The sequence below is a fragment of the Rhinolophus hipposideros genome (assembly GCF_964194185.1).
Source record: "Rhinolophus hipposideros genome assembly, chromosome: 13".
Lineage (NCBI taxonomy): Eukaryota > Metazoa > Chordata > Mammalia > Chiroptera > Rhinolophidae > Rhinolophus > Rhinolophus hipposideros.
The window spans coordinates 20936765-20951529 of record NC_138059.1 but is presented as its reverse complement, the minus strand read 5'-3'; the positions used below and the strand labels follow the sequence as shown (position 1 = coordinate 20951529).

The window sequence follows — 14765 nt, the reverse complement described above, 5'->3', positions numbered from 1 at the left end:
TGGGACAGTGGGCTCTCAATCACAGGGTTGCCGGTTCAACTCCTGGAGTACCACAAAGGATGGTGGGCAGCGCTTCCTGCAACTAAGATTGAACACGGCACCTTGAGCTGAGCTGCCGCTGAGCTACCAGATGGCTCAGTTGATTGGACCAGGTCCTCTCAACCACAATGTTCCTGGTTGGACTTCTGCAAGGGATGGTGGGCTGTGACCCCTACAACTAGTAACGGCCACTGGACCTGGAGCTGAGCTGCGCCTTCACAGCTAAGACTGAAAGGACAACAACTTGACTTGGAAAAAGTCCTGGAAGTACACACTGTTCTCAAAAAAAAGTCCTGTTCCCCTTCTCCAATAAAAACTTAAAAAATGAAAAATAGAATAAAATTATACACATACACACACACACACACACACACACACACACACACACACACATACATGCCCAGAGAGATCACCTTCTGCCATATGAGGACATAGTAAAAAGATAGCTGTTTATGAATGAAAAAGAAGATTCTCAATAGACACCAAATCTTCTAGCATTGTGGACTCTGACTTGCGCCTCAAGAACTGTCAGAAATAAGTTTGTGTTGTATATACAACATTTAGTCTATGGCATTTTTCTTATAGTGGCCCCAAAAGACTAAGATACCCCGGTATAGCTCTTTGCAGCTCTTGGAATGCACTTGTCAATGTCTACAAAGATACACTTTCTGCTGACATGGCTACACTCTTGGTGTAACTTTTCTTCTCCCTTTATAATTTATGCAACAGCTAACGGTAGTAATACGGGGGTCTGTGTTAGACATTTGGGAAATCCAAGAAGAGTAGAAGATACTCCCTATCCTTAAGGAAAGTGTGTGTGTGTGGGGGGGGGGGTGAGTGGAGGAGGGCAGGAGGAGTGCAAGGCAGAGAAAAGAGCAATAAGAAGAGATTTTTGTTGTTGTTGTTCTTAATAACTCTAATACAAGGGGTGAAGAATTTTTCTGACTGGTTAATTCTCTAAGCCCTTTTTACACTGTAGCCATGAATCTCTAAAAATACCACCTGATGCTATATTTAGTATACCCCCTTTATTCATTAGCCCATTGTATTGGTATTTAGGTATTAAGACAGGAAAGAACAAAAGAAAAGTTGGGGAGGTATCATCCCCTGGATATAGAGAATTAACTCAAGGCAAATATCATATGTAGTACTCTCATACCAAGAAGAGTGGAGCCTAGTTTTAAAATAGTAAATTGTTGAGTAGTTAAAAAATAACATCATTGACAAAATAGCTTGCCAAAATATATAGATCAATGAACTGAGAGCAATAATCATAATTCAGAAGCATAATGAAAACTGACCTATCTTCTATGAAGATAGTATATGCATTTTTTATTAAAACACTAAAATAAATTTATTTTAAAAAATATTACATTAACCTGAGAAGTCACAAAAATGGCTGCGTGAAGTGACTCTCTGTAAAGCTCTCCTGGAATTTACAACTAATCGAACAACAATAACTCCACAAAGGACTCCCTGCACAGCAGACAGGCAAGACGAAGAGGCCCACTACTGAATTCACCTAAAGGTGGGCGAATCGCGGGAGCAGGGAGAGGAAGAGGAAAGGGAGAAGTGCAGTGACAGAGTTGTGGGGGCTCAGGACGCAGACCTAGCTCAGTGCTCCTAGCTCGCTGCATCCCGGAACTACCATAGCTGTGGGAGAGGGAAGAACTCGGAATGCTAGGGCTCCTCTTACGGCCCACCAGTAACGAAATTGAATGAGTCATCCAAAACCTTCCCAAAAGCAAAAGTAGTGGACCAGATGGCTTCACTAGTGAATTCTACCAAATCTTCAAAGAGAATCTAATACCAATCCTGCTCAAACTCTTCCAAAAAACTGAAGAAGAGACTGTACTCCCTAACTTATTTTATGAGGCCAACATTACTCTGATACCAAAACTTGGCAAGGACAACACAAAAAGGAAAACTACAGATCAATATCTCTGATGAATACAGATGCAAAAATCCTAAAGAAAATTCTAGCAAATCGAATACAACAATGCATTAAAAAGATTATTCATCACGACCAAGTTGGGTTCATCCCCGTGGCACAAGGATGCTTCAACATCTGCAAATCCATCAATGTGATACATCACATAAACAAAATAAAGGACAAAAGTCATATGATTATATCAATTGATGCAGAAAAAGCATTTGACAAGATACAACATCCATTTATGATTAAAACACTTAATAAAATAGGTATAGAAGGAAAATACTTTAACTTAATAAAGGCCATATATGACAAGCCCTCAGTAATCTCATCATTAATGGTGAAAAACTGCACCCCTTTGCAACATGTTTAGGAACATGACAGAGCTTTCCCCTATCACCTCTGCTTTTCAACATAGTGTTGGAAGTCCTTGCCAGAGCAATCAGGCAAGAGAAAGAAATAAAAGGCATCCAAATTGGGCATGAAGAAGTTAAATTATCACTCTTTGCAGATGACATGATGGTATATATAGAAAAACCCTAAAGATTCCACCAAAAAGCTTAGAAACAATCAACGAATACAGTAAAGTGGCTGGCTACAAAGTCAACGTACAATAGTCCATTGCATTCCTATATACTAACAATGAAATCTCAGAAAAAGAAATACAAAAACAATTCCTTTTGCAATTGCAGTAAAAAGATTAATATACCTAGGAATAAACTTAACCAAGGATGTGAAGGACCTATATGCTGAAAACTATATTTTTGAAAAAAATTGAAGAAGACAACAAAGAAATGGAAAGATATTCTGTGCTCGTGGATTGGAAGAATCAACATAGTTAAAATGACCATATTACCCAAAGCAATATACAGATTTAATGCAATCCCCATCAAAGCCCCAATGGCATTTTTTAAAGAAATAGAACAAAAAATCGTCAGATTTGTTTAGAACCACAAAAGACCCCAAATAGCCAAAGCAATCTTAAGAAAAAAGAACAATACTGGAGGTATCACACTCCATGACTTTAGCTTGTCCTACAGGGCTACAATAATCAAAACAGCATGGTATTGGCAGAAAAAGAGACACATAGACCAATGGAATAGAATTAAGAACCCAGAAATAAAACCACATAAATATGGACAGATAATTTTTGACAAGGAAGCTAAAAGCATACAATGGAGGAAAGACAGCCTCTTCAATAAATGGTGCTGGGAGAATTGGATGCAAAAGAACGAAACTGGAATGCTATCTGTCATCATGTATCAAAATTAATTCAAAATGGATCAAAGACTTAAGCATAAGACATGACACAACAAACTGCATAGTAGAAAACATAGGTACTAAATTTATGGACCTTGGGTTCAAAGAGCATTTTATGAATTTGACTCCAAAGGCAATGGAAGTAAAAGCTAAAATAAATGAATGGGACTATATGAAACATAAATGCTTCTGCACAGCAAAAGAAACCATCGACAAAATAAAGAGGCAACCAACTTAATGGGAGATTTTTTCAAAGAGTGCCTCTGATAAGGGGCTAATATCTAAAATATACATGGAACTCATGAAACTCAACAACAAAAAAAAACAAACAACCCAATTGAAATATGGGCAGAGGACCTGAAGAGACATTTCTCCAAAGAGGACATACAAATAGCAAATAGACATATAAAAAAAAATGGGGGAGGGAGATGAGGGTAAGAGGGATCAAATATATGGTGATGGAAGAAGTGACTCTGGGTGGTGAACACACAATGTGATTTATAGATGATGTAATACAGAATTATACACCTGAAATTATGTAATTTAATTAACAATTGTCACCCCAATAAATAAACTAAAAAAAAAAAATGCTTAACATCACTAATCATCAGAGAAATGCAAATAAAAACCACAATGAGATATCACCTCACCCCAGTCAGAATGGCTATCATCAACAAGACAAATAGTAACAAGTGTTGGATAGGCTGTGGAGAAAAAGGAACCCCCATACACTATTGGTGGGAATGCAGACTGGTGCAGCCGCTATGGAAGGCAGTGTGGAGGTTTTTCAAAAAATTAAGAATAGAATTACCATATGCCCAGTAATCCCTCTCCTGGGTATCTACCCAAAAAATCTGAAAACATTTGTCCATAAAGACACGTGTGCTCCAATTTTTGTTGCAGCTTTGTTTACGGTGGCCAAGACATGGAAACAAACAAAATGTCCTTCGATAGATGAATAGATAAAGAATTTGTGGTATATATATACAATGGAATACTATTTGGCGGTAAGAAAATATGATATAGGAACATTTGTGACAACATGGATGGATCTTGAGAGTATACTGCTAAGTGAAATAAGTCAGACAGAAATAGCAGAGAACCATATGATTTCACTGATATATGTTATATAAACCAAAAAGAACAAAAGAACAATACAAATAAATGAGAAACAAAAAACTCATGGACACATACAATAGTTTAGTGGTTACCAGAGGTTAAGGGGGGTGGGCGTGTGATATGAGGGTAAGAGGGATCAAATATATGGTGATAGAAGAAGAACTGACTATGGGTGGTGTACACACAATGGGATTTATAGATGATGTAATACAGAATTGTACACCTGAAATCTATGTTATTTCACTAACAATTGTCACCCCAATAAATTAAAAATAAAATAAAATTACATTAACCCAAAAGTGTGTGTGTGTGTGTGTGTGTGTGTGTGTGTGTGTTTAAAATAAAAAGAAGAATCCCCAGGGAATAGCATTATTAGCTTATACTGACATATTTCTGAGAATGAGATCATACATTGCACATTGATTTTCCAGGAGAAATTAGAATTCCAAAGTGATAAGGTAGAACTATGTTTGGATAGCCAAAACAACACTTTTCACCTTCTTAAAGATGTTTGTTCAAACACAGTATCATGTAATTTCACTGCATACTCATAAAATTTCCAGTGGTATCTTAGGAATATAAGACCTTTTTTCTCATTTTTATTTTACAAATTTTCACTTAATTAATTTTCACAGTGTTATCATGAATCCATTAATGGAACAGCAAAGCATGTGAGAGAAAAGGCTGGAAAAGGAGAGAATCACATAGCTGATAGAAGACAGGCATTTCTAACTCTCACAGTCTTATGCTACATAGATGAAAGGGGTGGATGAATAAATCAACATCTCTTGCTTCTTTATGTAGATGAAATGAGGGTTGGAAGTTAATTCAGTGCCAGTACCTTCATTATTATCTCTGTTAGTTCCCTCAAATTTATTACATCCATTTCTACTTTCAGGTGCATTTATGGATAAGTGTGAAAATGGCACATGGAATACAATCTGTGAAAAAGTTCAAGTTCTTTTAACAGCCTTTAAAAACATAACAGCATGATAGTTCATATCCTTTATCTGAATTATTATCAACTGGTTAAGTCCATATTTTGATTTCTATTGACCCTTGCTACACCATCACCATAAAGTTGCCGTGAGTGAAAAGATGCTATTTCAAAGTGGGAAAAATGCCCTTCACTTGACTAAGAGCAAGATTGAGGGAGAAAAGGCTACAACGGGGCAACAGAGAATGGTACAGCAGATGACAAGAACAATAAATCTCTGAAATGTGAATTTAAGTATGCAGCTTAAATTTGTATTATTTTAGAAATTTTCATGTGATAAAACTGTATGCAGAACTTAATACTGCACACAATGTCCAATTACAGTGCATTCTGTGTTGATAATTTTATCGTTCATAATTTTGTCATGAGTGTTTCTTTGGATCCAAAGGCTCAAGGTGAAGACACGTAGCAAACTTAAATTATTCTTAAGTTACTAAATTGCAAAAACTGTATGCTTTATACTTCAGGGAAAGGAATTTTAAGAATTATCTTTTAAATCCTTTCATAGCTAATTCCTTTTTTTGAGGATTACTTAGGTGTTGAATATGACTTTATAGACTCCACATATCATGGAATAGAATATGACGATTGACTTTACTTTTTAGAATCTAAATATGAAAAGAAAATGAGAATTAAAAACACCATATACTCATGATTATTTCCAATGTTCAATTCAATCCTATAACCTAAACAGAATAGGTTGGACTGTTCCATACATGGTTAAATATTTATCAAAGTGATGTATCCTGTGTTTGTCAAATTACTCAGAACTTACACAATTATATACATAGGTTACATTCATCCTCCTATAAAATACTTTCAAATATTATATTACATGGCTTTCTGCTAAATGAACACAGTTTCCTTTTTCTTTTTTACTTTGTTTTCTCACTATCAGCTATTTAATCTTTTTAAATTTATTTAAAAAATAATTTGGTGTCAATTGTTACTTTCTAACACATGGATCAAATTTAAGAAATAGTAAAATGCAGATGAGTCAAATGAGATGAGTAAAAATGTAGCTAAATAAAGTATCTAAATGAAGATAAGTTGTACCTGTTAGAATAGCTTCACTCAATATAAATTCCCTTCGACTGGGGTTTTTAAATAAATTCTTGACAATTTACCATACCACGTATGTAATGCTATTTTTAAATTTGGGTAAGACAGGCCCATTTTCTGATTCCTTCCCCTAGAGGGTCCTTTTCTGACCTTTCGGTAGGCTAGTGACATGCCTGCCTGGAGCCTGCATCCTTCCCACACTTCCCCTTTGCGATCCTGAACTAGTTTGAAGGCCACGGTGTGATAGGTACAGAAATTGGGAGTAAGCCTTACAACCTTCTAGAGTAAATACAAAAAGTAAAATTTGTCTAGTGAATTTCATAATGGAAAACAAACAATGGAATTGTATTTATATGTGTTTCTCTTTCATTTTCTAGGAATTTGTTTTTCTTTTGTATTACAAAAGTATTGTTCAAGGTGAATGGAAAACAGAAACACATCTTTTATTTTACAGTTTGTTTGAGAAGTATTGTTCTATAACTCACTGGTACCTGCTACCCTGGAATTCCTTGCTATGTGGACCTGCATAGGCCTTTTCAAGGTCCATATTTTCAGGGCCGGAACATATAACCCCCATGTACCTCCTTGGGCTCAGTGGGCAGTGTTTGCAGGGAAACGTGGGTGGTTTGAGCATGCAAGCTGAGAAGTCCACATGCATCACAAAGGATAAAACTGAAGTTGGGAAGAGAGTGTAATCAGCTGAAGGCTGGGACTGGGACCACATTTCCTCATGCCTTCATACCCCAACAAAGTAATCACACGAGTACTAGAATTCAAAATTCCAACGTGTCCTTCCAGGTTGTTATGAGAGTGCATTTTCTGAGGTAGGAGGATGGAACATACTGCATTGAACAATATGTAGCTTGACTTATGACTTTTAATATTTAGACATTTGACATGTGAGTTTCCATTTACAGTCTTACTCTGGGTCCCATAAAAGCAGTTGGGAAAAATTAAACTTGTGAAGAAATATGCTCAGGTTCCCTCAAATTTATATCAGCTATATATATAGTTGATGGATACAAATCCAGTGAGTTCTTTTATCACACAGTATTAGAGTTCTAAGGGACTTTTAATCTAATTTCAACTCTGTAAAATCTCTGATAGCGAGTCAGACAGCTTATACTGAATACTTTGGAGAGGGCGCCACCTAAGTTCTCACAGTTATCCTTGCTCAAAGAAAAGAGTTGCATTTTCAGAGAAGTGTAATTTTGTTTCTGAGGGAAAAAGCAAATTTGAGGAGCATGTCCTGATTATAGACAGATAAATACAGAAAAAAATGGGAATTATATAGATTTAAAAAAAACTGAATAAATAACTTCTTAGAGTGAGGGCATCATAACAAGTGATAAAGTAGAACTGCTACACAAACTAAGGACAATATGACAACCGGAATGTGAGAAGAAAAATATAACTTTGTCTTCTCTCATTCTCCTACCAGCAGCAGAAGAAAACTCAACTTAGTCTGTAAGGGCTGTTTCATTTGACTAGTCACAGGTTACAAGCACACTTCTCATTGACATATTTGTTTTTTATTTGGTCTCATGTGGTCAAACTAACTTTGGGATCATCTTCAAAAAATCAATTGTAAGCCAATTTCTTTCACTTAATCATTCCATGATTCTTGATTCATTTGTTACTTGATCTTATTCATTCAATACAGGATTTAAAAAAATAATTTTAATTTATCCCCACCCTTCTTCAAATATAAAAGGAAGCAGCAGCATTACCTGCACTTGATAATGAGGATTTTGAAAAGGACTACAAAAACACTAATAAAAATGTTTACATATAAACATATATATGATATATATCAGGGGTGCAAAAAATATACACAAGTGGACACTTTGGTCAACGTTGCTTAAGCAGTAGTTTGCCATAATCGGAAGTGTCTGGACGCTGATGGTAACCACTTTGAGCACCTGTTGTAATTGCAGAAGTCAAACATGACTTTTATTCAGCTTTTGTTAACAGTATATTGGTATATATTATTACAATTTTAATAGATGTTTCCTTTGTTAAAATGTGTATACATGTTTTTGGCACCCCGGTGTGTGTGTGTGTGTGTGTGTGTGTGTGTGTGTGTGTACATAGGAAACTAAGGTCAAATGAGAATGGATTCAAAAATCTTCCAAGAAATAGTATGCAGAAAGTACAGGAATGCGGCATGTTTACACAGGGCTTGTTTCGATTAAGGAAGACTTTATCTTTTAGATATTGTATGGCTATATTTAAAATATGAAGGGGGGTTTCCTCTCAGCACCAAAAAAAAAAAATGTATAGTATTATTGCCCTATTTCTTCTTATTTTGAGTCTACAAAAACATATGAGATATATATGATTACAATAAAGTGTGCATCTAAATATTTTGCATGTGGGTGCTAGTCTCATAGTCTTATGGTTATTAAAATATAATGTTTTGTGTGGCTTTTTTTTTCATTCTCGCTCTTGAGAGTAGAGAGCTCTCTCCACTCTCACTGATGGACCAACTCAGACCCATTGATTGCACAGTACAAAAGGTAATGGTAACAGAATGAAGTTTTCATTTGTTCCCACTGGAGATGAAGTATTCAATACAAACTCTGAATTTGATGATGTAGGGAAACCCATTAGGGAGCTCGGTATTCTTTTGAAAAATAATATTTAATGATTGTTCTGTGTTATTAATATAACAATTTGCTCTGTAAAGAGAATGTCAACAGGTATATCTTGATCTGTAATTGTCTTCATAATTTTTTAACGTTGGAAAAAAGTAAATTGTATGGTTCAGCCATATTATTTTTTTAATATCAGAGATTGTACAAATTACTGCTTAATACCAGTAAATGTACTTTTTCAATTTTACTAGTTCTGATTGTTGGATATTTAAGTTAATAATTTTGATATCTTCTTTCTGTGTCTTATTGGATTGCTGTAAAGATTTATCTATATTTTTTTTGCCTATAGTTGTGTGATATTAATTAGCTCACAAATCTTTAAGGCAACGATCAAAGGAGACTATATTATCTATGATGTGAGATGCTAATTGTACAAGATAACTTCTAATATTTGATCTGAAACTGAAACACTGACTTTTATTTTGTGGAAGACCTAGGAAAAAAGCCTCTTAGTTAACTGGCTAGCCAGCCTGCCTACCCTTGCACATGTATTGAAGAATCTAAACCTAAAATCCAGTCCTTTATCCTAGGCAGAAAAAAGAAGATATGTCCGTCTCAGCAAATACACATTTCATAGTTTCATTTCTGAAGTATATATGATGTGATCTACCCAACATGTGGAAAGATAGGTCTCAAAATGTGTGGAAGCAGTCACCAAATTTGCCATATATCATTAATGTCCAAGAGACTTCAACTTTTCTTAAAGGGACAGATACAAATTTATTTGAAAAATGGTAACACATTTAAGGATAAATCCAAATTTTGCATTGTATCATATCCATAAATGGCTATAGGCCGAGGCAGGCAATGCAAAGGTTCTTAAAGCTCAAGTGTGAACCAATACAAGGATTAGTGGCCAAGGAGAACACTCGCTAAAGTAGATAAGAAGATAGTTCCAGCCAACTTGTGCTATGTGATAAGCCAGGCCTAGCATAGCCAGTTTGTTTAAAGAAAACTACAACTTTAGATTTTTTGTATGTAAGTTTCAGTTCTTTCAAACCCTATACCTCCAAAACAACAACAAAACAATGTACCTACTGATCAGATTAGCTCTGTGGCTGACAACAACAAAAAATATAGCAACTGATTAGATTAGCTCTGTAGCTGCCAATTTCTAACACAATATTACAGTATAATGAAATCTAAGCTATCAGGTATAAAGCCATAAGGAAATCTACGAGGAACTGTAGATTATTTCTGGAAGATACTAGTCTAATATAGTAAAATGCCTACTAAGCTCATCATCCTGATAAAAATGTTGAGCCTTTTTAAAGGTATGGGAGAGGGGAAGAAAAGTGTTACAAACGATTTGAACGACACAGCCATGTAGAACATGTAAAATACTGACCCTATTGTCCATCACATTAGGAAACAAAAAATGGAATTGTCCAAGACTCAGAGATAGCCAACAAAGTTGTGGAGATCGATGGTATGAGTTTTTATGGGCAGAGGAAGAGGTTGAAGGTGAGGTCAAGTGTGTATGAAGACAAGTTAGAAGACTGGGGACTTTCTTTTTTCTTTCTTTTTTTGTTTTGTTTTAGTTTTACTTATTTATTTTTCTCCTGGAAACACAAGAACTGAGAAAAATAATATTGGGGCCAATAATGTACACCTAAGGTAAACCCTTGGCTTTATTACAGGAGACCATGTAAAATTAAAAATAAAAACAAAAACAAAAACAAAAAAAAAAACAGAAATTGAAAAAAGAGAAAAGGATGGAAGAAAATTAGCTTATCTTTAGTCAATATACACACTAAGAAATACAAACATGATCAGCGCACGCATCACATCTAGGAATTGTTTATGCTGAAAATAAATTTTAAAATCGTTATGTAAGGAATTTTCAAACTTGGATATGCATAAAGATCCCCTGGGGAATCCATTACAATGCAGATTTTTGGGTCCAAATGCCAGACATACTGATTCAACAAGTCAGGTATGGTGGTCTAGATATCTGCATTTTAAACGGTACACCAAATAATTGTGATGAAAAATACCCCATTTTGAGAAATACTATGTTGATAAAGCCTGAATTGCAAATTAAGAGTTATGAAAGGAATTCCTAGAGAAAGCAAACCCTAAAATTTTGAGGATCATAGCAGAGAAAGCAATGTACTTTCCCTGAAACATTTCTTCACGCCATTAACAGAAGCAGATTATTGGAACAAATAGCCCAAGGACATGGCAGTAAATAAGTTCCCAATATTTTCTTTTTTTCAGTATATGTTCATTCTTTTAGCTGATATTAAGAACCATATATGGTCTATTTTAATTATCCCAAGTCTGAGATAACTGAGGCTTCGTGTTTCATTTCTAAATATTTCAAGTTTCAAACCACTGATAAACACTCAACCCAGCATCTTGATAGTTAGGGATGATTTTGCCACCAATAAGGGAGCAGCACCCATCAGGCTATATGTCTCTGGGATTAATTCTATATTTGTTTTCTTCAGTTTGTTTTAAAGTTTATGCTGTTAAAAGTGTCTGCCAACGTAAGCTCCAATCAACTACTCTGCAATGTCACTCTAGGCCTCCATTTCCAAAGGGCTCCTGTCTGGCAGTGGATTCTAAAAAGTTTTGTTTGGATCAAGTACCTTAAGAAGGATGGGATAAATATTGTCAAAGGAGGCAGAGTGTTTTGAGAGGGATTAGTGGCAGTGTATTTTTTCATTGTAATACATTTTATTTAAACATTCACCGTATTATTTGATCACACCTTATATATTAAAAAAAAACAGAATCATTGAAGAAGGACTAATATACTATATGTAGGTTGGTTATAATAACTAAGGTACTATGTTTCTTCTGTTGGAGGGCAATGGGAGATCAATTAAAAATTAATAATAAGGGTAAAATTTCATAAAAACTTGATAAGCAACATCAAGAATGAAACATTGAGAACTTACACTTGGAGCACTGTCCTGGGGTCTCCAACTTCGCCCCCATCACCAATTGTTAAAGTATCATAGCCTATCTCCAGATCGAATTCTTCAAAATTTATCTGGATAACCTAGCAATAAACAGAAATACACACATCAAAAATATAGCATTACACAATAAAAATAAAAAGAAAGCAATGGCATAAAAACATTTTGAAATTTTATATATATATATATATATATATATATATATATATATATATATATATATATATTTCATACTATGACAGATTATGTCAGACTATTTCTAAAGGTCAACTATAATTATCACACACAATTTTTATTTGTTGCATTGTAACTTCTGTAATAATTTTTCAATGAAATGACATGGCTTCTGTTTATAGAATACTCTTACTTGAAGTATTTGAAGCATGATTAATGCAAATCTACTTTGAGAAACTTTATAAAAAGTACATGTAGGTGGAGAGTGGTTTTTCCATACACTTGCATATATTTCTTTATAAAGCTAACAAAGAGAAACACATCATGCTATTTCCGTTAAATAGAGAACTTAAAAAATTTCAGAGCTAAATTTGAATCTTGATCATCAGATTTAAAGGTATCAGGGGTGGAGTCCAAGATGGCAACATATGAAGATCCTGAACTTACCTCCTCCCACAGACGCCAAATTTACAGCTACATATGGATTATTTTCCTCTGAAAATAATCTGAAATCTAGATGAACTGGTGTTCTCCACAACAAACGATAAAAGGACCACATTGAGTTGGTAGGAAAGGCAGAGACATGATCTCGCAAAAAAATCATCCCTGGCATGGCAACACGCAGTAGGGAGGGATCTCACTAGATAGGCACTTCCCACAGAAGAGTAAGGGGTTGAGATCCCATATCTGGCACCCCCAACTCCTGGGAGCTGCACTGGAGAGACAAACCCCCAAAATATCTGGCTTAGAATACAAAGCATAATACTTTGCAAGTATTACACCATTACAAAAAACTTAATAGTATTTCTTACTAAAACATACTCATGTATTCATACATTGTTTATGCTCCTATGCAGATATCCATTATTTAATTAAATTGTAATTCTTAAATTAGGAACCTAATACAATATTTAAATAATGTAATTAATAATCAGTACAGGAAGAAATTACATAAATCCTGTCCTATATACAATAATTCTTTGAGCGAATATTAATTTATAATAATGTATTATTCATAACCAGGTAAAGAAAATGGATGCGAGGGTTCCAATATTACTAGAAAATAAAGAAAAAAATGTATCTTTTTAGTAATCATCATAGCTATTTGTTACTTTAGTATCATGAAAATAAATTCTAAAAAATGAGAGATTTCATATCCCAGCTTTATAAGGTTTATAACAACATTTTTTTATTATGACTATTTTAAAAAATGATTTTATATTAGCATTGACTAAAGCAATTGTTCAGTCAATTTTAAACATAGAATATATATATGTGTGTATATATGTATAATTTGAATTATTCATTTTATATGTCTGCAATTAAAAAAAATCTTGTTTCCTCTTCTATATTGAGTTAAATATAAATATTTTCAATTAATAACTGCCTTTCAATGGGGATTTAGATTGTTTCCCCTTTTTGCTATTATAAGCAACCAAACATTTTTTGGTTCAAATGTACAAGTATATCTCTAGGTTATATATTTAGAAGCGCAATTTCTGGATAATGACAAAGTAAAATTTCAATTTCATAATATTGTACTATATGATTTTTCAAAAGTTTTTACCAAATGCTCACAACTTGTGTATATTAAATTTCATTATTTCTACTAATCTAGAGAATGTAAAAAAGTGATATTTTTTGCATTGTTTTCATTTTAATTAACTTGCATATCTTTTCATATGTTTTGTCATTTATGTTTCCTTTTCTGTGACATGACTATTTGTATTTTGGCTATTTTTCACTTCGACAGTTTTTCTGCTTTTTATTGATTACAGGAGTTCTTTTTTTCTTTAAACTTCCATGAACGTGTTTTTTGGTTTTGGTTTGTTTTTCTGTTTTTAAAGGTTTTATTGGAGAAGGGGAACAGGATTTTATTGGGGAACAGTGTGTACTTCCAGGACTTTTCCAAGTCAAGTTGTCCTTTCAATCTTAGTTGTGGAGCATGCAACTCAGCTCCTGGTCCAGTTGCCTTTGTTAGTTGCAGGGGGGGCAGCCCACCATCCCTTGCAGGAGTCGAACTGGCAACCTTGTGGTTGAGACTCCAGACTCCAACCAACTGAGCTATCTGTACACCCAGGGGCTGAGCGGCTGACTTCATTCTAGTTGTGGAGGATGCAGCTCTCTGGCCCATGTGAGAATTGAACCGGCAGCCGCGTTACCCAGGGCTCTAACCAACTGAGCCACTCATCTTTTCCCAGGAATTCTTTATATCAGTGACTCCCAACAGTTTTTTATTATAGAACACGTAGAAAAGAATAGATACAATGAGGTGAGCAGATGAGGCTGCTTGCAATGGAGGTTTCACCCAGCCCCAGCCCTGCCTCACAGATATTCTAGTTCAACCTGTAACTCATTTCTAATGCATTATTCATAATAAACCATTGAGCCTGTCTCACCGGTTGAGAAGATCAGCTTTATATATTTTGGATACTAATTCATTACATGTTATCAGTGTTGCAACATCTTCTTGAAGTTTATAGCCTACTTTTTCACTTGCTTTGTTAAATCTTTTGATGAAAAGAAATGATTAATTTTACTAAACTTGGATTTGTTAATCTATTATTTTGTAAGTAGCACTTTTACATTGGCCTGTG

General features: G+C 34.6%; 1 protein-coding gene across 5 annotated transcripts in view; it reads right to left on the bottom strand.

The window, feature by feature from the left end:
• Positions 1-14765, bottom strand: part of CSMD3 (CUB and Sushi multiple domains 3) — a 1140077-nt gene that overhangs the window by 515205 nt on the left and 610107 nt on the right. For all 5 annotated transcript variants that reach the window (XM_081069899.1, XM_081069900.1, XM_081069901.1 and 2 more), the window contains one exon: positions 11974-12077. In XM_081069899.1, the coding sequence (XP_080926025.1) occupies positions 11974-12077 (104 nt within the window). The remainder of the gene's footprint in view (positions 1-11973; positions 12078-14765) is intronic.